Consider the following 27,707-nt stretch of genomic DNA (forward strand, 5'->3'; position numbering starts at 1 on the left):
CCGCCGGCAGTCCGGCGAGGAGGAACGCCCGGCGAGGCGGCGGCACGACACGGCACACAGCTGGCACAGTCCTGGTGACTTTATTGGGTGCAGCCGCCCCGCAGGGTACGGCACGGAGACCCCCCTGTCCCCCGGGGTGGGCACGGGGGGGTCTCAGGAGGGCGGCGCGGCGCGGCGCTTGGCACGGCGGTGGGTGTACTTGAAGCTCTGCAGCGGGTTGCCGGTGCCGCGGGCCTGGAGAGGTGGGGAGGGAGGGGAAGAAAAGGGGTGTCAGACCCCCTGGCAGCGCGGGGAGGGGCACAGGGTGGGGGGTCCCGCCGGGCACTCACCGTGGAGCCGCCGCGGCGCTTGGCACCGGCACGGGGCAGCCGCAGGGACTTGCGCTTCTTGAGGTTGGGTTTGGCGACGCCACGGAGGCTGGGGGGCACTGGGGGGGAAGGGCAGCGGGTCAGGGGGTGCCGGTGGCCCCGGGGATGCCCCCGTCCCCCCACAATGTCACCGCCACATCCCAAAGTCCCCATTTTGCCCCTTTTTCCCCCCAAAAAAGGGGGCCGGGGGCACGGGGCCATACCCAGGTAGTCGGGCACGTTGCGGAGGTGCGGCTTGACGATGGCGGGGTGCAGGGGCTTGTCGTGGCGCAGCACGTGCAGGTCGCGGGGGTTGTCCTCGAAGTATGCCTGGGGGGGGGAGAATCGGGGGGGTGGCAGCGCCCAGGACCACCCTGGCACCCCCAAAATGCTGCCCCTGTGCCCACCCAGAAGGGGGGCAGGGGGGTGTTACCTTGAGCTTCTCCGAGTTGAGCAGCTCGTCCTTGATCTCCCGCAGCCGGGCCTCCTTCACCGCCTGCTTGGTGACGGAGCGCATGGCGTCCTGGGGAGGGGGACAGGGGGCGTCAGAGGGTGGCACACCCCCCCAGGGGCACCCCCCCGGTGTCCCCTGCCACCCACCTACCCGGCAGCGGTACCGCAGTCCCTCGATCTCATCCGTGGAGAACTTGTAGGGCTGCAGCATGGACTGGCCGTTCTCTGGGGACACACACAGGGTCACCCCCCCACCCCGATGTCCCTCAGCACCCCCAGATGTCACACGGGGTCCCCCCACCCCCCGATGTCCCTCAGCACCCCCAGATGTCACACGGGGTGCCCCCCACCCCCCGATGTCCCTCAGCACCCCCAGATGTGACATGGGGTCCCCCCACCTCCGGCCAGCGCGTCCTCGATGCGGGCCAGCCCCTCCTGCTCCTCGGGCAGCGCGAAGGTCAGCGCCGTGCCGGGGTTGTCGGCACGCGCCGTCCTGCGGGCATGGAGAGGGGGGCACAGCGGTGGGACGCCCGCCCCGAGGGGGGGCTGAGGGCCACCGTGGGCACCCCGTTGTCCCCTCTCCGTGTCCCCACGTACCTGCCCACGCGGTGGATGTAGGACTCGACGGTGGGCGGCACGTCGAAGTTGATGACGGCGGCGACGTTCTGGAAGTCGATGCCCCGCGCGACGCCGTACTCGGGGTCCTTGCCCTTGCTGGGGGGGGGGACACACGAGGTGTTGGGGGGGGTCAGGGACCCCCGAGAACATGGGGACACCCTGGGCAAGGGGACATGTGGGGGACAGACACGTGGGCACAGAGACACTGGGAAAGGGGATCCCCGTGGGTACGGGAACACTCTGGGCTTGGGGACATGGTGGGCACTGACACCCATGTGGGCACAGGGACCCCAGAGCCATGGGGACAGGGCAGGGACACCCCCCCGGGCAAGAGAAACCCCCCACCTTGGGGACACAGCGGGGACAGGCAACCCCCTCTGGGGACAAGGACATCCCTGCGGGCACAGGGAACCCCCCCGGGGACAGGGATACCTGGGCAGAAACACCCCCACAGCACTGGGCCACCTTCCCTGGCCACAGCAGGACATCGCCCTGCTGACACAGTGGCACCCACAGGGCACTGGTGACACGTAGGGGACCTCAGTGGCACCCAGGGGACCTTGGTGGCACCCAGGGGACCTCGGTGGCACCCAGGGCCTCACCTCTGGGCCGCAGCCTTGCGTTTCTTGCGGGGGGGCTGCCCCGCCGGTGCCTCCTCGTCGGTGGCCACGATGTAGTCGTAGATGCCCCGGTTGAACTGGGTGATGACGTGGCACCTGGGCACACGGCGGGTGCCTGTCACCATCCCTGCCCCCCCCCCCCGCCCCAAACCCACAGGCACCCTCTGTGGGCACCCTGCGCCCTCCTGGGACCCCCCCCAGGGTGTCCTCACCCCCCTGGGTGCTTCCCCCAAGGGCACCCTATTTCCCTGGGCACCCCTCAGCTCACCCGGGCCACCCTTGGCCACCCCTTGTCCCCCCTTAACCCTTCTCCATGCCACCCCAGAGGTTACCCCAACCCCCTGTGGGCAACCCCCCGTCCCAGGGGTTACCCCAACCCCCTGTGGGCACCCCCCCGTTCCCAGGGGTTACCCCAACACCCCATGGGCACCCCATCACCCTCTGCACCCCCCATTTCCCCTCCTTAATGCCACCCCAGGGTCACCCCAAGTCCCTGTGGGCACCCCCCCATCCCCAGGGGTTACCCCAACCCCCTGTGGGCACCCCCTCATCCCCAGGGGTAACCCCCACCCCTGTGGGCACCCCACCGTCCCCAAGGGTACCCCCCACCCCTGTGGGCACCCCACCGTCCCCAGGGTTACCCCAACCCCCATGACCCCATGGGCACCCCATCACCCCCTGCACCCATTTCCCCTCCTCAATGCCACCCCAGGGGTACCCCACCCCCCGTGGGCACCCCCCCGTCCCCTCGGGGCTCACCGGGAGCGGGCGGGCAGCTCGGAGTTGAGGGCGCAGGCGGCGATGCCGAACTGCTCGAGGAAGAGCTTGAGGCGGTAGCAGCGGGCGAGGGTGCCCACGAAGAGCAGGGCGCGGCCCCGCAGCAGGCGCAGCTTGAGCAGGGCGCAGAGCAGCAGGAACTTGTCCTCCTCGGCGCCGCAGCGCACCGCGAACTGCCGCAGCTGGCACCCACCCGGCAGCCGCGGCTCCGCCGGCCGCACCGTCACCTGCGCCGGGCACCGCACGGGTGAGGGGACGCGGCTGCGGGGGGGGCTGGTGTGTGTTCCCCCCCCACCAGCTGCCCCCATACTCTGGATGTGCCCCAAAACATGCCCCTGTGGGTGCTACGGGCCCATATCCCGGTATCACCCATCTCTGTACCTGCCTCGGACCCCCCAGCCCTCCCCCTGTGCCACCCTGACCCCCCCAAACCAGCCCTTGTGCCCCCCCAGCACCCCCAGACCTCCCCCTGTGCCACCCTGACCCCCCCAAACCAGCCCTTGTGCCCCCCCAGCACTCCCAAACCTCCCCCTGTGCCCCTCTGGCCCCCCTAAACCAGCCCTCGTGACCCCCTGGCACCCCCAGACCTCCCCCTGTGCCCCTCCAGCCCCCCCAGACCACCCTCCGTGCCCCCCCGGCCCCCCAGACCTCCCGCTGTGCCTCCCCAGCCCCCCTAAACCAGCTCCAGTGCCCCCCCCAGCACCCCCAAACCAGCCCCAGTGCCCCCCCAGCACCCCCAGACTTCCCCCAGTGTCCCCCCAGCACTCTCAGACCTCCCCCCGTGCCCCCCTGGCCCCCCCCAGACCTCCCCCCGTGCCGCCCCAGCACCCCCAAACCAGCCCTTGTGCCCCCCCCAGCACCCCCAGCCCTCCCCCTGTGCCCCTCCAGCCCCCCCAAACCAGCCCCCATGCCCCACTGGCACCCCCAAACCACCCCCCGTGCCCCCTGGCACCCCCAGCCCTCCCCCCGTGCCCCCACTCACGGGGTTGTGCAGCACCAGTTCCCTGAGGGCCTCCACGTCGGGGCTGAAGGTGGCCGACATGAGCAGTGCCTGGTAGATCTTGGGGAGGTGGCTGGGGGGGTGCAGGGGGGGCTCAGTGCCACCCCCACCCCCCCCAGCTGGGGGTGAGGGCCCCCTCCCCAGACCCTTGGCACCAGGCCTGGCGACACCCAGCTCCCTCCTCGAGCCCCCGCTGTGACCCCTCAGCCCTGGCACCCAAACGCCCCCCAGCTCTGCACGGGCCCCCCGGTGTCATCCCACCCTGGCTGTGCCCCCAAACCCTGGGCTGTGCCCCCCAACCCCAGGCTGTGCCCCCCATACCCCCCAGCCCCACAGCCCTGGCATTGCCCCCCAAACACTCACGGTGGTCCCCAAACCTTGTCTGTACCCCCCATGTCCTCTACCCTCACCAGAGCTCACCAAACCCTCAGTGTCCCCCAAAACCTCTGGCAGTGCCCCCCAAACCCTCAGTGCCCCCAACCCCCCTGGCTGTGCCCCCCATTTCTCCAACCCCAGCAGTGCCCCCCAGCCCTGCCACAGACCCCCACAATTCTCAGTGTCCCCCTCAGACCCAGCAGTGCCCCCCAGCCCTGACAGCGTCCCCCAACCCCTCACACTACCCTCAAACCCCAGGTGCCACCCCCCAAACCATCAGTGCCCCCCAAACCCCAGGCAGTGCCCTCCCACATTCTCCGGCCCCAGCATTGCCCCCCCAGCCCTGGAGCTGTCCCCCAACCCATCACAGTACCCCTAAATGCCAAGCAGTGCGCCCCAAACCCCTGGCTGTACCCCCCACGTCCTCCAGCCCTGGCAGTGCCCCCCCCGCCCCGGCAATGCCCCCCCAGCCCCATGCCCACCCCCCCCAGGGGTGCCCCTCACCACAGCAGCGCCTTGATGTCCTCGCCGAAGCCGAAGGAGAGCAGCAGATCGGCCTCGTCCAGCACCAGCAGCTCCAGCGAGTGCCGCAGGCTCAGGCTGCGGGCGCCCACGTGTGCCAGCACCCGCCCCGGCGTGCCCACCACCACGTCCGGCTTCTCCATCAGCACCGGCCTGCCCAGACGCCGCGTCACCCACCGCCCACCTCTGCCCGGGGGGGTCCCGGGGTGGGGGTGAGCTCACCTCTGGGCAGCGAGGTCGGCGTGGGCGCAGAGGTCGGCCACGCGCACGTCGCGGGCGCAGAAAGCCGCCAGCTGCCGCAGGCTCCGCGCCACCTGCTGCCCCAGCTCCTTGGAGGGCACCAGCACCAGCGCCCGCACCGCCTGCGCCACCGCCGAGGGCGCCTGCGCCCCCCCACGCCGTCACCGCCGGTGTGGGGGGACGGGAAAGCTGCCCCGGCACCACACGGAGCACCCCCCACCCCACAGAGCGCCCCATTGCCCCACTGAGACCCCCCCTGCCCACATAACGATGGTGCCCCCGTGCCCCATCCTCCCCAGATACCCCCCAGTACCCCCAGATCCACCCATACCCAGTGCCCACCCCTGCCTGGATGCCCCCCCCAGTGTCCCCCCATGCCCAAAACCCCCCAGACCCCGTGTACCCCACAGCACCCACCCTTGCCCACACATCCCACGTGCCCACCTGTGCCCACCCCTGCCTGGATGTCCCCTGTTGTTCCCCCATGCCCAAAACCCCACAGACCCCGTGTACCCCATGGCACCCAACCCCACCCACACACCCCAGGTGCCCCCCAATGACCCCCCCCCATGCCCAAAACCCCACAGACCCCCTGTACCCCACAGCACCCACCCCTGCCCACACACCCCACGTGCTCCTCGGTGGCCGCCCCCCTGCCTGGATGCCCCCCAGCACCCCCCCAAGCCCAACCCCCCAAGGTGCCCCCCCGCTCACCGCCTTGACGCGCAGGAGGTGCTGCAGCAGGGGCAGCCCGTACGCCCCCGTTTTCCCGGAGCCCGTCCTGGCCCGGGCCAGCAGATCGCGACCCTCCAGCGCCAGCGGAATGGCCTCGGCCTGGATGGCCGTAGGGGTGGCCCAGCCCAGCTCCGCCACCGCCTGCGGGGACCGTCACCTCAGGGCTCCCCAGTGCTCCCCCCTCACAGGAGGGGCACCCACTGCCAACCCCTCCCCGCAGCGGGGGGACCCAGGCCAGCAAAGCACCCCCACCCCGAGTGACCCCGCTGTCCCAGCCCCTCACCCCCCCCCCAACCCCAAAAGCACCCCCATTTCCCGGCCCCCTCCCCTCCAAGGGACCCCAGAGTCAGCCCCCTCAGGGCCCCCCCCACCGATGGCCCCTCAAGCCCCCCACCCCCTCCAAGGGACCCCCATGTCCCAGCTACCTCCCCTCCAAGGGACCCCAGACTCTTGGCCCCTTCAGAGCCCCCCCCCACCAATGCCCCCAGGCGTCTGGGCCCCTCAAGCCCCCCACCCCCCATCGGGACCCCCATTTCCCAGCCCCTCCCTTCCAAGGGACCCCAGTCTTAGCCCTCCCAGGGCCTCCCCCCTCCCCATCGAGGCCTCCCCCTCGCCCACCGTGCCTCCCCCGAGGCCGAGCGGACCCCCAGGCCCCCCCCAGCCCACCGTGCCCCCCAGCGCACCCGCAGCAGCCGCCCGTCCAGCCCCATGTGCTCGAAGCCCGGCGCCGTCCCCTCCGCCGCCGCCATGTTGCCCGCCCGCCTCCACACTGCGCCTGCGCGCTCCCCCCGGCACTTCCGCCGCGCGCCCAGAGCGCCCCCTAGCTCCGCGCTCCGCCGCAGCGCCCCCTGGCGGTGGAGGACCGCTCCGCGGAGGACCGCGCAGCACCCCCAAGTAAAACCATCATCGAGCTCCATCGGACTCCAAAAACCTTTATTTTTTCCCTCAAAACGCCTCCGCGGGGGCTGCCCCCCACCCTGATGGCAGGCAGGGCCCCCCCTACCCTGCCCACCACCCCCGGGGTGCCAGGGGGTACAGGGGAGGCTGTAGGTGGTGATGGGTGGGTGGGTTGGACATGGCCGGGGGGGGCTACACCAGCTTCTTGGCCTCGAAGAAGCTCTTGAGGTGCCTCATCTGCCAGATGCCGGTGAGGATGAGGATGATGGTTTGGGCGATGGACCACCACAGCACCCGCTGGTTGGTGCTCTCGCTCGTCATGCGGAAACGCTCCTCCCGGTACTGCCGGGGAGGGGGGAGAAAAAAAGGTGGGGAGGGGTGTTGTGGTGATTGGGGGGGGGGGAAAAGGAGGGGTTCACCCCCCCGGCACCCCCTCCTCACCCGCTGGTAGTTCTGTTCCTTCTGGATCTGCTCGACCTGGTCGAGGAGCTGGCGGGCGCGGAGCTGCAGCTCCGTCAGCTTGTCCTTGGCGGCGATTTCGGGGTAGTTGTTGGTGTGTTCGCCCACCTGGATGTCCAGGTGCACCCGCTGCGGGGTGGGGGGACACAAGACACACGTCAGCGGACCCCCCGCCGCCGCTGACACCCCCTCCCCGGGTTTAGGGGTTCCCCCACAACACCAAATTACCAGTTTGCCGCCAGCAAAGAGCGCCATGCGGGTGGAGTTGGAGTGGAGGCAGATCTGGTGCTCGCCCGGCGTGTGGGAGGTGAAGGTGAAGCGTCCCTCGGAGCCGTACTGCCGCGAGAGCACCACCTGCGCCCGCCCGCGCCCGTCACCCGGCGCCCGCCCGCCCCACGGACCACTGCCCTGGCTGCTGGGGCACCCCATGGTCCTCAGGGACCCCCTGCCCTTGTTGGGGTGGGTACACTGTGCACCCCAAGGAACCCACGCCCCAGCTGGTGGGCACCCAGTGTCCCCCTGCCCCAGCTGGAAGGCACCCTGTATGCTCCAGGGACCTCACACCCAAGATACTGGGCACCCCATGCACCCCAGGGACCCCCTGCCTAGGCTGGCAGGGACCCTGTGCTCCCTAGGGACCCACACCCAGGCTGGTATGCACCACATGCACTCCAGGGACCCCCTGCCCCGGCTGGCAGGGACCCCAGGGACCCCCCACCCCAGCTGGAAGGCACTCTAGGGACCCCCTGCCCTCACTGGTGGGCACCCTGTGCTCCCCAGGGACACCCTGCCCTAACTGGAAGCATCCCAGGGACCCCACACCCAGGCTGGTGGGTGCCCCATGCACCCCAGGGACCCCCTGCCCCAGCTTGTGAGCAACCCAGGAGCCCTAGGGACCCCACACCCAGGCTGGTGAGCACCCCAGGGACCCCCTACCCTCACTGGTGGACACCCCACATGCCCCAGAGACCCCACCTCTGGGCCGGTGGGTGCTCAGGCCCCCTCGAGGACCCCCACCCCAGGGTGGGGTGCCCAATCCCCCCCCCCCCCCAAGCCGCTCACCTTGCCGTCGGGGTCCTTCACCTCCACGTGCATGCCCAGCCCGGGGGTGGAGGGCAGGAACGACTCCGACTGCTTGTCCCACAGCTGCGTCCGGTAGTTCCCTGGGGGGAGGCAGTGGCGGCGGGTCAGAGTGGGGCCCGGTACCCCCGGCCAGGCCCCCCCCCGTCCCCATCTCCCGCAGGGCTCCCCATTGCCCCCCGCTCCCTCCCAGTGGTCGCTCCCATCACCCCCCCCCCCTCACAAGCCCCGGTGGTCCCTCCCGTTACCCCCCCCCTCCCCCCGCCACTCACCGATAACCATCGTCTCATCCGGGATTTCCTCGATGAAACACCGTTTTTCGGTCTCGCCGATATGGAAATAAAGCCCGTGGGCGCTCCAGGCCGCCAACACCACAGCGGCAAGCGCCGCCCGGAGCCTCTCGCCGCCCGCCATTACCCCCGGCCCCCCTCCCGCCTTCCCGGGGCCCGGCGGGGGCGCCACTGCGCATGCGCCGCGCTCCCTCACGCACTGCCCATGCGCAGCTTTGTCCCAGCACACGCTGCGCATGCGCATCTCTCCCAGCTGCGCACATTGCGCATGCGCACCCCCGCCGCCGGCCACTCGCCGCTCCACACGCCATCACCTGCGTTGCCGGCGACGGCCTCTTTACTGCGCATGCGCCGTCGCCATGGTGACACACCCCCCCGCTCGGTGGCGCAGCTGGGAGGGCGCCGCGCCCCCAGCGCTGAGGTTGGTAGTTCGAATCCCGCATCCTCCAGCTCCGAGGGGCTCCGTGACCCCCACTCATGTCCCGGTGTCCCCCCCCGGGGACGATCGGTCTCCGTTGTCCCCCCAAGTCGCACCGAGCCCTCCGGTGGGGCGGAGCCAACCCCTCCAGCTGTGTGGCAACACCACCGCCAACCTCCTTCCTTCCTTCCTTCCTTCCTCCCCGCCGCTGTCCCGGCGCTTGGCCGGGGTGGGGGGTCCCATGGGTGAGCGGGTGACCGGGGACCCCCCACCCCTGCTCTGGGGAAGCGGAACCGCGGGCACCGATTGCGCCAACCCCACCCGCCGCCCCCGCAGGCTGGGGATTCCGGGAGGGGTTATAAGGGCGGGGGGCGCGCGCGGCGGGTACCGGGGTGCCATGGCGTGCCGGCCCGCGCTCACCCTCGCCCTCCTCTTCCTCTGCGCAGAGGCCGAAGGCTTCGCCCTCTGCCACGCTCCCGCCCTGCAGACCAAAGTGTTCCAGTATCGGTAAGGAGGGGGCGGTGAGCGCCCGTAGGTGGCACCTCGGGGTGGGGGTCAGGGTGGTGGGGTGGCACCGCTGTCCCCGCTGTCCCCGGCAGGATTTGGGACGTCAACCAGAAGTCGCTTTATCTGCGCAACGACCAGCTGGTGGCCGGGCACCTGCAAGGGGCCAACGCCGCCCTCGAAGGTGAGATGGGGACATGGGGACACGGGGACACGGGGAGGGGGGGACACGTCGGGCACGGCCTGATGGCCCCGTGTGTGTCCCCTCCCCACCCCGCAGAGAAGGTGTTTTGGGTGCCCAACCGCGCCTTCGAGCCCGCCCGGCTGCCCGTCATCATGGGCATCCAGAATGGCACCCGCTGCCTGGCCAGCCCCCCCGCCAGCCAGCCCACCCTGCAGCTGCAGGTGAGGGGACACGGCGGGGACATGGCGGGGATGGGGACACCAAAGGGATGGGGACATCATGGGGATGGGGATGCCACGGGGACAGGGACACTGTGGGGACACCACAGGAATGAGGACACCAAAGGGATGGGGATGCCACAGGGACACCATGGGGACAGGGACACTGTGGGGATGGGGACACTGTGGGGACAAGGATGCCCCGGGGATGAGGGCACTGCAGGGATGGGGACACTGAGAGGATGCCACAGGGATGGGGACACCAAAGGGATGGAGATGCCACAGGGCATGCCATGGGGATGCCATGGGGATGCCATGGGGATGGGGACATCAAAGGGATGGGGACATCACAGGGACAGGGACACTGCAGGGATGGGGACACAGCTGGGATGGGACTGCCACGGGGATGGGGACACCATGGGGATGGGGACACCATGAGGATGAGGACACTGGGGATCATGGGGACATTGTGGGAACCGGGATGCTGTGAGGACAGGGACACCACAGGGACAGGGACACCGCAGTGGTGGGGCACACAGGGATCGTAGGGATGGGGCATTGTGGGGCTGGGACACGCGGGGATGGGGACACCGTGGGGCTGGGGACACCGTGGGGTCGGGGACACCACAGGGATGGGGACACCACAGGGATGGGGACTCTGTGGGGATGGGGACACCGTGGGGATGGGAACACTGTGGGGCTGGGGACACCGTGGGGATGGGAACACCGTGGGGCTGGGGACACCACAGGGATGGGGACACCGTGGGGATGGGGGCACCATGGGGACGGAGGCACCACAGGGATGGGGACATCATGGGGCTGGGGACACCGTGGGGAAGGGGACATCATGGGGATGGGGACACATGGGGTTGGGGACACCATGGGGATGGGGACACCATCTCTGTCCGTCTCTTGGTGACGCTGGGGCTTGGTGGCCGCCGCAGGACGCTGACATCAGGGAGCTGCCCCGCGCCGGGGTGGCCTCGGCCACCTTCACCTTCTTCCGCTCCTACAAGGACGGGCTGTGGCGCTTCGAGTCGGCCGCCAACCCCGGCTGGTTCCTCAGCACCTCGGCCCGTGGCCACCAGCCCCTCGGCCTCTCCCGCCACCCCGATGCCACCCACCTCCTCGACTTCTACTTCCAGCTCTGCTGAACCCCCTCTGGCCCCAGGGGACGGGGACATCCCCCACCCCGAGGGGGACGCGGTGACATTCCGTGGGGAATAAAGATGCTTAGGACACCTGGGATGGGGACACTGTGGGGACGGGGACAGCGTGGGGATGGGGACACCGTGGGGATGGGGACACCATGGGGTTGGGGACACCGTGGGGACGAGGACACCATGGGGATGGGAGCACTGTGGGGATGGGGACATCATGGGGATGGGGATACTGTGGATGGGGACACCGTGGGGATGGGGACACCATGGGGACAGGGGCACCACAGGGATGGGGACATCATGGGGATAGGACACTGTGGGATGGGGACACCGTGGGGATGGGGACACTGTGGGGATGGGGACACTGGGGGTGGGGATGGGGACACCATGGGGATGGCGAAACCATGGGGACAGGGGCACCACAGGGATGGGGACACCGTGGGGATGGGGACCCCGTGGGGTTGTGGACTTGGGTGGCTGTGGCGTGGGTGGCAGCGAGGGAAAAGGGGGGGACAGAGTGAGCGGTGGCCCCCGGCGCCTGCGTCACCGCGGCGGGGTGGCCGGTGTTGCGCCACCAGCTCGTTAGGGACGGGGACGGGATGTCCCCAAAGCGGGGGGGGGTGTGACGCAGCCAAACGGGGCTGCCCCGTAACCGGGCGCCTCCCGGGTTTGGCCCTTTCCCGGATTTGGTGGTGACGGTTGTCACCCGCCCGGCACACCCCAACTGCCACCGGCACCGCACGGCACCGCACGGCGCGGCACGGTGGGGACGGGGGACAAGGGACCTGGGGGACACGGGACTGTGGGGACAGGGGACATGGGTACAGCAGGGACGGGATGTGCAGGACCATGGGGACACGGGGACATGGGACCGTGGGGACAGGGGACACGGGCACAGCAGGGATGGGGCGTGCAAGATCATGGGGACAGGGGGACAGGGGGACAGGGAACACGGGGACTTGGGGACAGGGAACATGGGTACAGCAGGGACAGGGCATGCGGGACCTGGGGGACATGGGACCATGGGGACAGGGCACATGGGACCACAGGGATGGGACAGGCGGGACAATGGGGACATGGGGACAGGGCACATGGGACCTTGGGGACAGGACACGTGGGCACCATGAGGGTGGGACAGGGGACTGTGGGGACAGGGCACACGGGACCCTGGGGACATGGCTCCCGGGCACTGTGGGGACAGGGCACATGGGACACATCTTGGGGACAGGGGCATCGCGAGGGCCACCCCCGGGGCACACGGCGTCATGGGACAGGGGACAGTGTGGGGACAGGGATGGTGGCACGGGGACATCCCCGCCATGGTGACCGCGGGCATCACGACGGGGGGGACACAGGGGACAGAGGGAGCAGGTGGCATTTCACCGTGTCCCCGTGCCAGCGCCCGCCCAGCCCCGTGGCTCCCGCACAATTACCGGGGCGGGCTCTGCCCCCGCCGCCCTGCCCGGCCCTATAAGAGCCACCGTCACCCGGGGTGGGGACACAGCCCAGAGGACACGGGGACGGGATCTGGGAAGGTGACGGATCTGCAGGTACCGCTGGGGACGGGGACAAGCCGGGTGCCACGCGGGCAGCGCTCCGAGGGCGTTCACTCTGAAGCCTACTGATAACCGGGAGACCGGGTGCGTTAAGGGGGGGGACATCCCCCACCTGTGTCACCCACGTGCCACCCTCTCTCTCGCACAGGCTTGGCCATGTCCCACACGTCCACACCTGCCTTGAGGTGAGCGGTGGCAGGGTGGGGACAGGGTTGTCCCTCTCATACCTGGGGCCTGAGTCACCCGCCGTGGCACCCGCCCTCACCCCTCTCTCTGCCCCCCCCCTGGGGACACAGCGGGGCCGAGGGTCCCCGGGGACACCCGGCGCCCTCCTGGCCCCCCGGGCACCTGCCGAACCTCATGGCGGCGCTGAGCGGGGGGAGCGGGGACGCGGCGGAGGCTGTCACCGACCCCGACATGGTGGCCTTGTTCGAGGAGTTCCTGGGGAGCGGTAACGCCCGACGGGCACGAGGGCCCTGTCCCCACGTGTCCCCTGTGTCCCCACCTGCCCCTTGTGCCCCTGTCCCCATGGCCCCGTGTCCCTGAATCCATCCCTGCCCCCATGTGCCCCATCCCCATGTCCCCGTGTCCCTTGTCCCCATGTCCCACATCCCCATGTCCCCGTGTCGCCATGTCTCCCATCCCCATGTCCCTGTGATGCCCACATGGCCCTGTGTCCCCACGTCCCCGTGTCCCCATGCACCCCTGATGCCCATGTCCCCACCCACATCCCCATGCACCCACGTGACTCTGTTCCCAGTCCCCACGTGCCCGTCACACCCGTGTGCCCTGTCCCCGTGCCCTCGTGTCCCTATGTCCCCTAACCCCACATGCCTGTGACGCCTACATGTCCCCGTGTCCCCACATGCCCATCACACCCGTGTCCCCCATCCCCACGTCCCCATGATGTCCCCATGCCCCCATGCACCTGTGACACCCCGGTGCCCCCTCCCCATGTCCCCTGTCCCTGTGTCCCCATGTCCCCCATCCCCATGTTCTCATCACCCCTCTGTGCCCCATCCCCATGTCTTCATGTCCCCATGTCCCCACGTCCCCCATCCCCACGTCCTTGTGATGCCCCCATGTACCCACACGCCCATGGCACCCCACGTGCCCCCTCCCCGTGTCCCCTTGTCCCCATGTCTCCCATCCCCATGATGTCCCCATGCCCCCATGCACGTGTGACACCCCTATGCCCCCTCCCCATGTCCCCTGTCTCCGTGTCCCCATGTCCCCCATCCCCACATGCCCATCACCCCTCTGTGCCCCATCCTCTGTCCCCATGTCCTTGTGATGCCCCCATGTCCCCACATGCCCATGACGCCCCATGTGTCCCCTCCCCGTGTCCCCCTGTCCCCGTGTCCCCTGGCAGAGGGCTCGGTGCACGTGACAGTGGCCACGGAAGACACGCGGCCCCGGGCACAGCCCTACCACTACGTGATGAGGGACACGGAGCACAAGGGGCTTTGCCTACACAACGGGCAACTGGTGGCCACCAGCCTGCAGGGTGCCAACTCCGCCCAGGAAGGTGGGTGCCCTGGGTGGGGCAGGGGGTGGCACCCACACCCATGGGTGCTCCCACCCATCGCACCCACCTCATCTCCTTGTAGAACCCATCAGCGTGGTGCCCAACCCACACCTGGAGCGCCAGCGCTGTCCCCTCATCGTGGGCATCCGTGGTGGCACTCAGGCCCTCTCCTGCGGCACCGGCCCCGAGCCCCAGCTGAAGCTGGAGGTGAGCATGGACAAGGCTGTCACGGTGGGGGGTGGCCCAGGGGCACCCTGGGGTGGTGGGGACCCAAATGTGGGTCAACCCAAGGGGGACAACACAAGGTGGGGCACCCAGAGGTAGGGCAACCCACGCTGGGTCAACCCAAGGTGGTGGCACCTTAACATGGTGTCATCCCGGGGTGGTGGACATCCAGAGGTGGGGCACCCAGAGGTAGGGCAACCCACGCTGGGTCAACCCAAGGTGGTGGCACCTTAACATGGTGTCATCCCGGGGTGGTGGACATCCAGAGGTGGGTCAACCCAAGGTGGATGGACCAAGGTGGGGGCAGCCAGAGGTGGAGCAACCCAACGTGGGTAAACCCAAGGTGGTCAACCCAAGGTGAGGGCACACTGGGGTGGTGGACAATCAGAGATGGGTCAGCCCAAGGTGGATGGCCCAAGGTAGGGGCACTCAGAGGTGGGGCAACCCAAGGTGGGTCAACCCAAGGTGGTAGCACCCTAAGATGGTGTCATCCCCAAAATGGTGTCACCCTGAGGTGGTGTCACCTGGAAGTGAGGGTTCCCCAGGATGGTGTCACTCCATGATGGCATCACCTGGAGGTGGGGGTAGCCCAGGATTGTGCCACCTTGAGATGATGTCACCTGGAGGGGGAAATTCCCCAGGGTGGTGTCACACCAGGATGGTGTCACCTGGAGATGGGGGTTCCTTGAGATGGTGGCACCATGAGATGGTGGCACCTGGAGATGGGGGTTCCTTGAGATGGTGGCACCATGAGATGGTGGCACCTGGAGATGGTGGCACCTGGAGATGGAGGTTTCTTGAGATGGAGGTTCCTGGAGATGGTGGCACCTGGAGGTGGGGGTTCCCTGGCATGGTGCCACCCCGGGGTGGTGTCCCAGCAGTGACCCCCCTCCCCACGACAGGAGGTGGGGCTGCTGGACCTGTTCTCGCGGGGGGCAGAGGCCACCCCCTACACCTTCTACAAGACCTTTGGTGGCTCCACGCACACCTTCGAGGCCGCCGCCTTCCCCGGGCGGTTCCTCAGCACCTCCTCGGTGTCGGGGGAGGCGCTGGGCCTGGATGCCCCCCCCGCCATCACCACCTTCTACCTGCGCCGCAAGTGACCGCGGCACCCATGGGTGTGGGAGGGGAGCACCCATGGGTGGGGGTGTCCTCCCCACCGTCAGTCCCCCTGGGCTGGAGGAATAAAGCGATGGTGTTTGGCTCGGCTTGTGGTGTGTGGGGCAGGATCGGGCCCGTGGGGTGGAAGTAACCCGGGGGGGGCAGGATCGGGCCCCGTGGGGCAGGTTGAGCCCATGGGGGGCAGGATGAGCCGATGAGGGGCAGGATCGGGCCCCGTATGGCAGGTTGAGCCCATGGGGGGCAGGATCTGGCCCCATGGGGCAAGATCAGCCCATGGGAGGCAGGATCGGGCTATGGAGGGGCAGGATTGGGCCCCATGGGGCAGGTTGAGCCCATGTGGGGCAGGATCGGGCCCCGTGGGGTGGTAGAACCCCATGGGGGGGCAGGATCGGTCCATGGGGCAGGATCGGGCCCCGTGGGGCAGGATGAGCCCATGAGGAGAAGGATCGGTCCATGGAGGGGCAGGATCTGGCCCCATGGGGCAAGATCAGCCCATGGGGGGCAAGATCGGGCCCCGTGGGGCAGGTTGAGCTCATGGGGGGCAGGATCGGGCTACGGAGGGGCAGGATCGGGCCCATAGGGGTAGGATTGGGCCCTGTGGGGCAAGATTGGTCCATACAGGGGCAGGATCGGGCCCCCTGGGGCAGGTTGAGCCCATGGGGGGGCAGGATCGGGCTACGGAGGGGCAGGATCGGGCCCGTGGGTGTAGGATGGGCCCCATGGGGCAGGATCGGTCCATACAGGGGCAGGATCAGCCCGTGGGGGGCAGGATCGGGCCCGGGGGGCAGGATCGGGCCCGTGGGGCGGGGCCAGGCTCGCGGGGGGCGTGGCCGGGCGGGACCGTTGCTCGTTGCCCCGCCCCGTCGGGGGGCGGGTGCGGAAGGGGGCGGGGCCGGCCCTGGACACGCCCCGCGGCGCGCGCCGGCAGTGCCGGTAAGGGCGGGGGGAGCGGGGCGGGGGGGGGACACGGGCACGCCGGGACCCCCGGGGGGGCCCCCATGGGCCGGGGGGGGGGAGCGGGGCCCCCGCACCGCCCTCAGCGCTGCCCAGGGACCCCCCGGCCCTGCAGGGACCCCCCAGAACCCCTCGGGGCCCCCCCGCCCCTGGGTGCCCCCCATAGCCCTTGGGGTCCCCCCTGCACCCTCTGGGGTCCCCTCAACCCTTGGGACCCCCCCGGCCCCCCCATAAGCTTTGAGGTCCCCCCAGAGCCCTTGGGGCCCCCCCACGCCCCCCCAGATCCTCCTTATGACCCTTTGGGGTCCCCCCAGAGCCCCCCCATGACCCCTTGGGGTCCCCATAGACCTGGGGTCCCCCCCCCAAGCCCCCTTAGAAGCCTCTAGGGACCCCCCCACTTTAGGGTCCCTCCCCACTTTAGGGTCCCCCCCCACCTTGGGGTCCCCCCACTTTGGGGTCGCCCCCCTTTGGGGTCCCCCCCCTTGGGGTCCTCCCCAGAGCCCCCCCCATAACCCCTTGGGGTCCCCATGGGCCTTGGGATCCCCCCCCCAGAGCCCCCTTAGAAGCCTCTAGGGTCCCCCCCCCACTTTGGGGTCCCCCCCCGACCCCCCCCATAACCCTTTGGGTCCCCCCCCCACCCCTTGGGGTCCCTGGGGTGCCCCCCCCCCCAAATACAAGCAGCACCCACTGCTGGGTGCAAGACCCCCCCCCGCTTTGATTTGGGGACCCCACCCTTGGGTGCCCCCCCCCTCCCCCCCATCCCCGTTTCCTGCCCCCGCGGGGCCGGAAGGCGGCGGGGCCGGTGACGCGGGTGACGCGGGGCCGTGACGTGGGGCCGCGGGTGACACGGGGACGGGGCGCGGGGGCTGCCCCCCCCCAGCACGGAGGTGCCCACCCTCACCCCCTCCCACCCCCCGGGCTCTCCCTCCTCTTCCTCCTTCCTCCCTCCTCTTCCTCCTTCCGCCCTCCTTCCTCCTGCCCTCCCTCCCGCCTCCCGCCCTCCATCCCTCTCTTCCTCCTTCCCTTCTTCCTCCTCCTTCCTCCTTCCTTCCTCCCTGCTTCCTCCCTCCCTCCTTCCCTGCCTCCTTCCATCCCTCCTTCCTCCTCTGGTCCCTCCCTCTGCCCTCCTTCCTCCTTCCCTCCCTCCTGCCCTTCATCCCTCCCTTCCTCCTCCCTCCTTTCCTCCCTCCCTCCTCCCTCCTTTCCTGCCTCCTTCCATCCCTCCTTCCTCCTTCCTTCCCTCCCTCCTCCTTCCTCCCTGCTTCCTCCCTCCCTCCTTTCCTGCCTCCTTCCATCCCTCCTTCCTCTCTCCTTCCTCCATCCTTCCTGTCGCCTTCCTCCTCCATCCCTCCCTCCTTCCTCCCTCCTTCCCCCTCCTTTCTCCTCCTTCCTCCTCCATCCATCCATCCTTCCTCCCTCCTTCCTCCTTCCTTCCTCCTCCTTCCTCCCTCCTTTGGTCTGTCCCTCCCTCCTTCCTCTCTCCTTCCCTTCCTTCCTTCTCCCTCCTTCCTCGCTTCTTCCTCCCTCCTTCCTTCTCCTTCCTCCTTCCTCCTTCCTCCTTCCTCCTCCATCCATCCATCCTTCCTTCCTCCTCCTCCTTCCCTCCTTCCATCCCTCCCTCCTTCCTCTCTCCTTCCCTCCCTTCTTCCTCCTCCTTCCTCCTCCTCCCTGCTTCCTCTCTCCTTCCCCCTCCTTCCTCCTTCCCCCTCCTCCCTCCTCCCTCTCCTCTCCCCTCCCTCCCTCCCTCTCCCCCCCCCAGGACCCCCCCACCCACTCCCCCTCTCCCCCCCACCCAGGACTCACCCACGGCCATGGCCACCTCCACGCCGGGCAGGACGCTGCACACGGTGGGCAGGCAGCCGTAGGGGGGGGCACCGCGCCATGGAGCCGGCGGGGACCCCCACCACCGCCACCACCGCCACCACCGCCACCACCACCACCACCCCCGGGGTCCTGGCGGCGCAGGACGCCATCATCTTCTCGGGGGCGGGTGCCCAAGGGGTGACCCCCACCCCGGCACCCACCGCCGGCACCGACGTCTTCTGGGCCAGCCTGGTGCGAGCCCAGATGTGCGTCTGGGAGCTGCAGGGAGCCATCGAGGGGCAACCGGATGGTGGCGACCACGACCGACCACCACAGGGCGGCTGGTACCACAGCCACGGGGCCACCGGCGCGGCACGGGGCTTCGTGTCGCACCAGCACGTGCCCACGGATGGGAACGTGCCCACGGATGGGAACGTCTCGCCCAAGTTCATGCCCACAGATGGAAGCACCTTGTGTGAGCACCGAGGACATGCAGCCACGTACGAGAGCGTCTCCCACGTGCCCAAGGGTGGGAGCATCTCACAAGAGCACGTGCCCAAGGATGGGACCATCTCAGCCAAGTCCATGCCCATGGATGAGAACATCTTCCAGGAGAACCCAGGCCATGGATCTGCGTATGAGAGCATCTTCCACGTGCCCATGGATAAGAACATCTCCCCCAAGTCCACATCCATGGAGAACATCTCGCCCAAGTCCACGCCCATGGATGAGATCATCTTCCACCAGCACCAAGGCCATGGATCCACATACGAGAGCGTCTTCCACATGCCTACAGATGGGACCATCTCGCCCAAGTCCATGCCCATGGATGGGACCATCTCCCCCAAGTCCACATCCTTGGAGAAGAACATGTCGCCCAAGTCCACGCCCATGGATGAGATCATCTTCCACGAGCACCAAGGCCATGGATCCACGTACAAGAGCACCTTCCACGTGTCTACAGATGGAACCACCTCCCCCAAGTCCGTGCCCATGGATGGGACCATCTCCCCCAAGTCCATGCCCATGGATGGGAGCATCTGCCACGAGCACCGAGGCTGTGGATTCGCATATGAGAACATCTCGCCCACGTCCATGGGTGGGAGCATCTCAAACGAGCACCACGGCCACGTGTCTACAGACGGGAACATCTCGCCCAGGTCCATGTCCATGGATGGGAGCATCTCCCCCATGTCTGTGCGCATGGATGAGACCATCTCGCAGGAGCACGTGCCAATAGGTGGCATCTCGCCCAAGGCCATGACCATGGATGGGACCATCTCATACAAGACTGTGACCACCGATGAGACCACCTTGCCCAAGGCCATGACCATGGATGAGACCACCTTGCCCAAGCTCACGCCCATGGATGGGACCATCTCCTACAAGACCGTGACCACGGATGAGACCACCTTGCCCAAGTCCATGACCATGGGTGAGACCACCTTGCCCAAGCTTATGCCCATGGATGGGGCCATCTTGCCCAAGTCAATGACTATGGACTGGACCATCTCACTCAAGGCCATGACCATGGATGGGACCATCTCGCAGGAGAACTTGCCCATGGATGGGGCCACCTTGCCCAAGGCCATGCCCATGGATGGGACCATCTCACCCAAGTTCACGCCCACGGATTGGACCACCTCACCCAAGCCCCAGGACCCCGAATGCAGCGAGGAGGAAGAGGAGGACGACGATGGCGATGACGCCGCCGAGGAAGAGGAGGACCTGGAGGAGGAGGAGCCCCACTTCCACACCAACCCCCTCTTCCAGAGCCGGACGCTGGCACCCATGGGTGCCCACCAGGTGCCCATCTACCGGCCCCACAGCGCCGCCCTGCAGCCGCTGCTCATCGCCGAGGGGGGCACCGGGGGGGGCACCGGGGGGGGACGGGGGTGTCCCCCCCCCACCCGCACCCCCCCACCCCTTGGGTGCCACCCGGCAGGAGGGTACGCCATGGAGCGGGGTGAGTGCGGGGACCCCCCACCCTTGGGGGGATGGTTTTTGGGGGGGGGGGGGCACCAGTGCTGATGGGGACCCCCCCCCTGTGTCTTCTCCCCCCGCCAGGACCCCTCCAGGATCTGCCCCCGGGGTCTGTGGACCCCCCCAGCCCCCTCCGGCTGCAGCCAGAATGGGGGGACCGGGACCCCCCCGGCCCCCCAACCCCTCGGGGGGGGGACCGGGACCCCCCAGGTGTGGCCTCAGGAGGGGGACACCAGGAGCTGCCCCTCCCCAGGCCCCCGACCCCCCCAGAGCCACCCCTGGGAGGGGGGTACCAGCCCCCTGCCAGGCCCTCGCCCCCCCCAGATCTGCCCCAGGGAGGGGGGTACCAGACTCCCCCAAACCCCCCAGATCTGCCCCAAAGAGGGGGGTTCCAGCCCCCCACCAAGCCCTCGCCCCCCCCAGATTTGCCCCAGGCTCGGGGGCACCATCCCCTCCCCAGGCCCCTGACCCCCCCAGATCTGCCCCAGGGAGGGGGGCACCAGCCCCCCACCAAGCCCTCGCCCCCCCCAGATCTGCCCCAGGCTGGGGGGTACCAAACCCCCCCAAACCCCCCAGATTTGCCCCAAAAAGCAGGGCACCAGCCCCCCACCAGGCTCTTGCCCCCCCCAGATTTGCCCCAGGGAGGGGGGCACCAGCTCCCCACCAAGCCCTCGCCCCCCCCAGATCTGCCCCAGGCTGGGGGGCACCAGATCCCCTCATACCATACCCTGGGAGGGGGGTACCAGCCCCCCCCCACCCCCTTGACCCCCCTCAATCTCCCCCAGCCCCCCTCCAGCCCCCCCCCCCCCCCATACCATCCCCCGGGGGGGGGGGGCACCAGCCCCCCCCCACCCCCCTGCCCCCCTCCCCACTCTCCTCCCTGCCACCGCGGGGTCCCCTGGCACCGGGGGTGACGGGGGGGTCCCAGGGGGGCCCCCCCACGCCGGGACACGCCTGTGCCTGGCTCTCGGCGTCCCCGGGCGCTCCCTGCCCGGGGGGGCGGGGGGGGGAAGTGGCGCAGGGGCCCCCCCACCCCGTCACCCCGCCACCGCACCCCGCCACGGACGAGCCGCCCGCCGGGACGGGCGAGGAGCCCCCGCTGGAGCCCCCCGCCAGCACCCACGGGTGAGGGACCCCCAGTCCCACGTGGGCGCCCCCCCCCTTCCCCCTGTCCCCCCCCCAATCCCATCCCACAGCCCTGCCTGCCCCCCCGGACCCCCCCTCTGTCCGTCTATCCCCCCATTCCCCATCCAGCCCCCCCAGACCCCCGTCTGCTCCCCCAAACACCCCCCAACCCCAAATCCTGTCCGCCCATCCACCCCCCAGACTTCCATCTGTCTGTCCACCCCCTCAGCCCCCCCATTCCCCCCCCCATTCCCCCCCCCAGTCCCCCCCATCCCCTCCCATCCCCACACCAACCAGTGGAGCAGAGTTAAGGGGATCCCCCCCCCCATCCTAGCTGACCCCCCCCAAACCCCCATCTATTCTGTCCGTCTGTCCCCCAACCACCCCCCCAGCCCCATATCCACCCCCTCAGCCCCCCCATTTCCCCCTGACCCCCCCATTCCCCCCCCATTCCCCCCCCATTCCCCCCCAGTCCCTCCCATCCCCACACCAACCAGTTAAGGGGATCCCCCCCCCATCCTAGCTGACCCCCCCAAACCCCCATCTGCTCTATCCGTCTGTCCCCCAACCACCCCCCCAGCCCCATATCCCCCCCCTCAGCCCCCCCATTTCCCCCTGACCCCCCCAGTCCCCCCCCTAGTCCCCCCCATCCCCTCCCATCCCCACACCAACCAGTGGCGCAGAGTTAAGGGGATCCCCCCCCCAGTCCTGGCTGACCCCCCCAAATCCCCATCTGCTCTGTCTGTCTGTCCCCCAACCACCCCCCCAGCCCCATATCCACCCCCTCAGCCCCCCCATTTCCCCCTGACCCCCCCAATCCTTCCCCCATTTCCCCCCCCATCCCCACACCAACCCGCAGAGCAGAGTTAAGGGGACCCCCCCCCACCCCAGCACCCCCCAACCCCTCCCTTGTCCACCCCCCAGGTGCCCGCCGGGGGGGGCAGCGGTGCCAGGGGGGGCAGCGGTGCCAGCGGCGCCGGCGAAGGGGGCACAGGGCCGTCGGGGGGACGCCCAGCACTTGGCCACCCGCCTCTTCCACCTCGACGGCTTCAAGAGGTCCCAGGTGGCCACGTTCCTCCGCAAGAAGTAAGGGGGGGGGTCACACACCCTTTGGGGGGGTCCCTTGGGGTTGGGGACCCCCCCCAAGCTCATGTCATGTCTGCCCCCCCCCCCCAGCGATGATTTCAGCACGATGGTGGCCCAGGAGTACCTGGAGCTCTTCCAGTTTGGGGGTCAGACGCTGGACCAGGCGCTCAGGTAGTGACTGGGGGGGGCTTGGGGGGGGGGGGCAAAGGGACCAGATTTGGGGTCCGGGGGGGGCAGATTTGGGGTGCTGGGGATCCAGGGGGGCAGATTTGGGGTCCAGGGGGGCAGATTTGGGGTGATGGGGGATCCAGGGGGGCAGATTTGGGGTCCAGGGGGGCAGATTTGGGGTGCTGGGGGATCCAGAGGGGCAGATTTGGGGTCCAGGGGGGCAGATTTGGGGTCCAAGGGGGGAGATTTGGGGTCCAGGAGGGCAGATTTGGGGTGCTGGGGGATCCAGGGGGGCAGATTTGGGGTCCATGGGGGCAGATTTGGGGTGATGGGGGATCCAGGGGGGCAGATTTGGGGTCCAGGGGGGGAGATTTGGGGTGATGGGGGTCAGGGAGGGCAGATTTGGGGTCCAGGGGCAGAGATTTGGGGTGATGGGGGATCCAGGGGGGCAGATTTGGGGTCCAGGGGGGGAGATGTGGGGTGATGGGGGTCAGGGAGGGCAGATTTGGGGTCCAGGGGCAGAGATTTGGGGTGATGGGGGATCCAGGGGGCAGATTTGGGGTCCAGGGGCAGAGATTTGGGGTGATGGGGGATCCAGGGGGGCAGATTTGGGGTCTAGAGGGCAGATTTGGGGTGCTGGGGGATCCACGGGGGCAGATTTGGGGTCCAGGGGGGCAGATTTGGGGTGACGGGGGATCCAGGGGGGCAGATTTGGGGTCCATGGGGGACATTTGTGGTGCTGGGGGATTCAAGGGGGCAGATTTGGGATCCAGGGGGGAGATTTGGGGTGATGGGGGATCCAGGGGGTAGATTTGGGGTCCAGGGGGGGAGATTTGGGGTAATGGGGGATCCAGGGGGGGCAGATTTGGGGTCTGTAGGGTTGAGGGGGGGGATTTGGGGTCTGTAGGGTTGAGGGGGCAGATTTGGGGTCTGGGGGGGCAGTAGATTATAGGGTCGGGGGGCAGCCAGCCTCTGGGGGGGGCACGGGGGGGGTGGGTGTTTCGGGGTCCCGCTGCCACGGCGGGGGGGCCCCCCCAGGTCCTTCCTGCAGGCGCTGGCGCTGACGGGCGAGACGCAGGAGCGCGAGCGCGTCCTCGGCCACTTCTCCCGCCGCTACCATCGCTGCAACCCCAGCGCCTTCCCCTCCCCGGGTGAGACCCCCGCCATGGGGTGGGGGTGGGGGGAGCACCCCCAGACCCCCCCAGACCCTCCCACCCACCTCCTTCCCAACCCCACGCCGTGCCTCAGTTTCCCCACGTGCCACCTATCCCCTCCCAGCGCTATGGGCCCCCCCAGCTGTACCCAGTTGGGGTTCAGGGTGATGGGGGTCCTCACCCACCCTGACCCCCCCACCCTGACCCCCACCCTGACCCCCCCACCTTGACCCCCCCACCCCACAGACGCTGTGCACTCCCTGACCTGTGCCATCATGCTGCTGAACACCGACCTCCACGGGCAGGTGAGGCAAAAAAACCCTAAAAACCCCTAAAACCCCCTAAAAATCCACATTTTTGGGGTGCTTTGAAGAGGGGGGGTGAAAATTATGGGGTGGGGGCACCCATACACCCCCCCTGCCCCCACAGCGCCTCGGCCGTGCCATGACCAGCGCCGAGTTCGTGGCCAACCTCAGCGGGATGATGGACGGGCAGGATTTCCCCCGGGAGCAGCTGAAGGTATTTTAGGGTGGGGGGGGGTGTCAGGGAGGCTGGAAAATGGGTGGGGGGCACCCTAAGGACCCCCCCCCGCCACCCCACTTTTCCTTGCAGGCTCTATATGGCTCCATCCGCAGCGAGAAGCTGGTGTGGGCGGCGTGAGTATGGGGTGGGGGGGGGTATGGGGTGGAGAGGGGGCACCCTGTGATGCTGAGCCCCCCCATAGGGATGAAGAGGAGGAGGAGGAGGAGGAAGAGGCGAGTGGGGGGGGCAGCGGGGGGGCCCCCCCCGGCCGTAAGAAGAGCAACCCCTTGGTGGAGGTGCCGGGGGGGAGCGGGGCCGTCACCTACCGCCGGGGGTGGCTGGCCAGGAAGGTGTTGGCGGACGCTGACGGCAAGAAAAGTGAGGGGGGGGGGGCTGGGGGGGAGAAATTTGGGGTTGGGGGGCAGATTTGGGGGGGTTGGGATCTGGGGGGGTGGATTTGGGGGGGTTTGGGGCAGATTTGGGGGCTGCTGGTGCTGGGGGACAGATCTGGCGTGGTTTGGGGGCACGTTTGGGGTTTCTGGGGGTCTGGGGTGGCAGATTTGGAGTATTTTGGGGTTGGGGGGGCAGATTTGGGGTATTTTGGGGTTGGGGGCAGATCTGGGGTGGTTTGGGGGCAGGTTTGGGGTTTCTCAGCATCTGGGGAGGCAGATTTGGAGTATTTTCGGGTTGGAGGGGTGGATTTGGTGGGGATTGGGATGTGGGGGGTGGATTTGGGGTGTTCTGGGGCAGATTTGGGGTGGTTTGGGGACGGGTTTGGGGTTTCTTGGGATCAGGGGAGGGAGATTTGGGGTCTGTTTGGGCCCAGCTTTGGCGTATTTTGGGGTTGGGGTCAGATTTGGGGTATTTTGGGATCTGGGGGGGCAGATTTGGGGTATTTAGGGTTGGGGGGGCAGATTTGGGGGAAGTTTGGGATCTAGGGGGGCAGAATTGGGGTTTTGGGGTTGGGGAGGGCAGAATTGGGGGCTCTCGGCCTCTCTTGGGGTCCAGGAGGGTAATTTTGGGGTCCCTCGGGGTCTACAGAGGCAGATTTGGGGCTGCCTGCCTTGGGGGGGGGGCAGATGGACAGATGTGGGGTCATTTGGGGCCCATGGGGGGTGGCCTCACCTTTGGGGGGGGGGTCTCATCTTTGGGGCCCACCCACCCCCCCCCTTCTCCCCGCAGCGCCGTGGGGCAGACGGGGCTGGAAGCCCTTCCAGGCCGTGCTCAGGGGGATGCTCCTCTACCTCCTCAAACCCGGGGGGCGAGCGGGGGGCCCGCGGCGGCTCCCCGAGGAGGAGCAGGAGGAGGAGGAGGAGGAGGAGGGCGGCCCCGAGGCCGAGGAGCCTTTGGGGGTCCACCACGCCTTGGCTGAACGTGCCACCAAGTACACCAAGCGCCCCAACGTCTTCCGCCTGCAGACGGCCGACCGGCGCCTCTTCCTCTTCCAAGCCCCGTGAGTGACCCCCCCCACCCTTAGAGGGGACAGGGGTGTCCCCAAGGGTGATGTGACCTCACCTCTGGCGGCAGGACGCCGGAGGAGATGTTCTCCTGGATCTCCCGCCTCAACTTGGTGGCCGCCCTCTTCTCCTCGCCCCCCTTCCCCGCCGCCGTCGGCTCCCAGCGCCGCTTCGTCCGCCCCATCCTCCCCGCCACCCCCAGCCGCAGCCCCCCGGTGAGCCCCTGCGCCATGGGGGGGGTGGGTGCACCCATGGGTGCCCACCATCACCCACAGCTTCTCCCCTCCGGGGCAGGAGGAGCAGCACCGCTCGCACGAGGAGTGGCTGGAGCGGGTGGCCCAGGAGCTGTACGAGCACCAGCGCAACCTGCCCGGGAAGCGGGGCCGGGCCCGCGACCTCGACGAGTACCGCCTCAAGAAGGAGCACCTGCTCTACGAGGTGGGGCGGCTGATGGCTCGTTAACTTAATTATATGGGACAACCGGGGACACGGGGACATCCCCATGGTGGTGGCTCATCATCCTTACCTTCCCCATGGCAGAGATGCCACCATGGGACAGGGGGGATACTGGGACATACCCATGTTGGTGGCTCATCTCCATCTATATCTTCCCCATGGCAGAGATGCCACTATTGGACAACCAGGGACGCTGGGGACACCGGGATGTCCCCATGGTGGTGGCTCATCTCCATCCTCCCTTTCCCCATGGCAGAGATGCCACCATGGGACAGAGGGGACGTTGGAGATACGGGGACATCCCCACGGTGGTGGCTCATCTCCATCCTTACCGTTGCCACAGCAGAGATGCCACTATGGGACAGGGGGGACACTGGGGACACGGGGACATCCCTGTGGTGGTGGCCCATCTCCATCCTCACCTTCCCCATGGCAGAGATGCCACCATGGGACATGGGGGACACAGGGATGTCCCCACGGTGGTGGCTCATCTCCATCCTTACCTTCCCCACGGCAGAGATGCCACTATGGGACAACCAGGGACACTGGGGCCACAGGGATGACCCCAAGGTGGTGGCTCTTCTCCATCCGTATCATCCCCATGGCAGAGATGCCACTATGGGATGGGGGGGACACTGGGGACATGGGGATGTCCCCACAGTGGTGGCTCATCTCCATCCTCACCTTTCCCATGGCAGATGCTGCTATAGGACATGGGTGGCACTGGGGACATGGGGATGTCCCCACAGTGGTGGCTCATCTCCATCCTCACCTTTCCCATGGCAGATGCTGCTATAGGACATGGGTGGCACTGGGGACATGGGTATGTCCCCAAGGTGGTGGCTCATCTCCATCCCCACCTTCCCCACAGCAGATGCTGCTATGGGACATAGGGGACACTGGGGACATCCCCACAGTGGTGTCTCCTCTCCATCCTCACCTTCCCCACGGCAGAGATGCCACCACGGGACAGGGGGACACAGGGACGTCCCCACGGTGGTGGCTCACCTCTATCTGTATTTCCCCCCCCCACAGAGACGCCGCTATGAGACCTACGTGCAGGTGCTGGAGACGTGGATCACGGCGGGCGCCCAGGACCTGGAGGGGTGGGAAGCCCAGGCGGGGCCGGCAGTGGCCCCCCCGGACCCCCCCACCCTGACCAAAGCCCACTCCAGCCCCTCCCTCGTCCCCGAGCCCCCCCTCGTCCCCACCGTCCGCGTCAAGAGGAACATCTCCGAGCGGCGGACGGTGAGGAAGATCGTCCCCAAACGCAACAAGAACCTGCTGTGATGGACGTGGGGGGGGGACACTGTGGGGGGGGGGACATGGGGACATCCCCCCCCACCCCACCCCGGTACGAGGTTCCTTTGGGGACCACCAGTATTGAGCCAACCCAGGGAGGGGGGGCTTGGGGACACTCAGGGAGACCCCCCCCCACCAAAAAGGGACGGGGGGGTCACAGCCCCACCCCGGCGTCACCGCTGCGCCCCCTCCCCGCGCCCGCTGCCTGCTGCTCGCCGTCGTGCAATAAAGGGGTGTCCCACCGCTGCCACCCCCCTGTGTCCCCAAAACACTGAGGGGGGGGGGTCTGGCACCATTGAGGGGGGGCACGGGGTGGGGGGGACACACGCAGTGGCCTCTGTCCCTGTGCTGATGCTGTCGCCACCATTG

At 68.6% G+C, this 27,707-nt stretch overlaps 6 protein-coding genes across 7 annotated transcripts; 4 read left to right on the forward strand and 2 right to left on the reverse strand.

The window, feature by feature from the left end:
• Positions 1-64: 64 nt before the first annotated feature.
• DDX56 (DEAD-box helicase 56) lies at positions 65-6,451 on the reverse strand. Its single transcript, XM_068421403.1, has 14 exons — positions 6,371-6,451; positions 5,667-5,828; positions 4,935-5,095; positions 4,695-4,865; positions 3,798-3,888; positions 2,798-3,042; positions 2,021-2,134; positions 1,398-1,514; positions 1,199-1,293; positions 952-1,025; positions 781-870; positions 572-677; positions 330-427; positions 65-234 (listed from the first exon to the last, which is right to left on the reverse strand). The coding sequence occupies exons 1-14, from the start codon at positions 6,434-6,436 to the stop codon at positions 154-156; spliced, it is 1,671 nt and encodes a 556-aa protein (XP_068277504.1). The 5' UTR covers positions 6,437-6,451; the 3' UTR covers positions 65-153.
• Positions 6,452-6,603: 152 nt separating this feature from the next.
• On the reverse strand, positions 6,604-8,601 carry TMED4 (transmembrane p24 trafficking protein 4). Its single transcript, XM_068421453.1, has 5 exons — positions 8,396-8,601; positions 8,106-8,206; positions 7,272-7,397; positions 7,026-7,172; positions 6,604-6,926 (listed from the first exon to the last, which is right to left on the reverse strand). Exons 1-5 carry the CDS (start codon positions 8,535-8,537, stop codon positions 6,777-6,779), a joined length of 666 nt encoding a protein of 221 aa, XP_068277554.1. The 5' UTR covers positions 8,538-8,601; the 3' UTR covers positions 6,604-6,776.
• Positions 8,602-9,039: 438 nt separating this feature from the next.
• On the forward strand, positions 9,040-10,967 carry LOC137675444 (interleukin-36 receptor antagonist protein-like). Of its 2 annotated transcripts, XM_068421540.1 has the most exons (5): positions 9,040-9,076; positions 9,278-9,338; positions 9,431-9,519; positions 9,616-9,740; positions 10,682-10,967. In XM_068421540.1, exons 1-5 carry the CDS (start codon positions 9,073-9,075, stop codon positions 10,889-10,891), a joined length of 489 nt encoding a protein of 162 aa, XP_068277641.1. In that variant the 5' UTR covers positions 9,040-9,072; the 3' UTR covers positions 10,892-10,967. The 2 variants fall into 2 exon arrangements, with proteins under 2 accessions (XP_068277641.1, XP_068277640.1); XM_068421539.1 differs by lacking the exon at positions 9,040-9,076 and having other exon boundaries at positions 9,222-9,338.
• Positions 10,968-12,813: 1,846 nt separating this feature from the next.
• LOC137675293 (interleukin-36 receptor antagonist protein-like) lies at positions 12,814-15,309 on the forward strand. Its single transcript, XM_068421299.1, has 4 exons — positions 12,814-12,904; positions 13,826-13,981; positions 14,064-14,188; positions 15,109-15,309. The coding sequence occupies exons 1-4, from the start codon at positions 12,814-12,816 to the stop codon at positions 15,307-15,309; spliced, it is 573 nt and encodes a 190-aa protein (XP_068277400.1).
• A 1,807-nt stretch (positions 15,310-17,116) lies between these two features.
• Positions 17,117-21,188, forward strand: LOC137675408 (uncharacterized). The gene is made up of 3 exons (XM_068421487.1): positions 17,117-17,169; positions 18,079-20,051; positions 20,153-21,188. The coding sequence occupies exons 2-3, from the start codon at positions 18,164-18,166 to the stop codon at positions 20,980-20,982; spliced, it is 2,718 nt and encodes a 905-aa protein (XP_068277588.1). The 5' UTR covers positions 17,117-17,169; positions 18,079-18,163; the 3' UTR covers positions 20,983-21,188.
• A 1,012-nt stretch (positions 21,189-22,200) lies between these two features.
• LOC137675337 (PH and SEC7 domain-containing protein 4-like) lies at positions 22,201-27,584 on the forward strand. The gene is made up of 11 exons (XM_068421372.1): positions 22,201-22,279; positions 22,370-22,450; positions 23,486-23,598; positions 23,848-23,906; positions 24,031-24,120; positions 24,214-24,257; positions 24,326-24,501; positions 25,306-25,576; positions 25,651-25,795; positions 25,875-26,018; positions 27,072-27,584. Exons 2-11 carry the CDS (start codon positions 22,386-22,388, stop codon positions 27,324-27,326), a joined length of 1,362 nt encoding a protein of 453 aa, XP_068277473.1. The 5' UTR covers positions 22,201-22,279; positions 22,370-22,385; the 3' UTR covers positions 27,327-27,584.
• The last annotated feature ends 123 nt before the right edge of the window (positions 27,585-27,707 follow it).

This window comes from Nyctibius grandis, chromosome 33 (genome assembly GCF_013368605.1).
Source record: "Nyctibius grandis isolate bNycGra1 chromosome 33, bNycGra1.pri, whole genome shotgun sequence".
In the NCBI taxonomy this organism is placed as follows: Eukaryota; Metazoa; Chordata; class Aves; order Nyctibiiformes; family Nyctibiidae; genus Nyctibius; species Nyctibius grandis.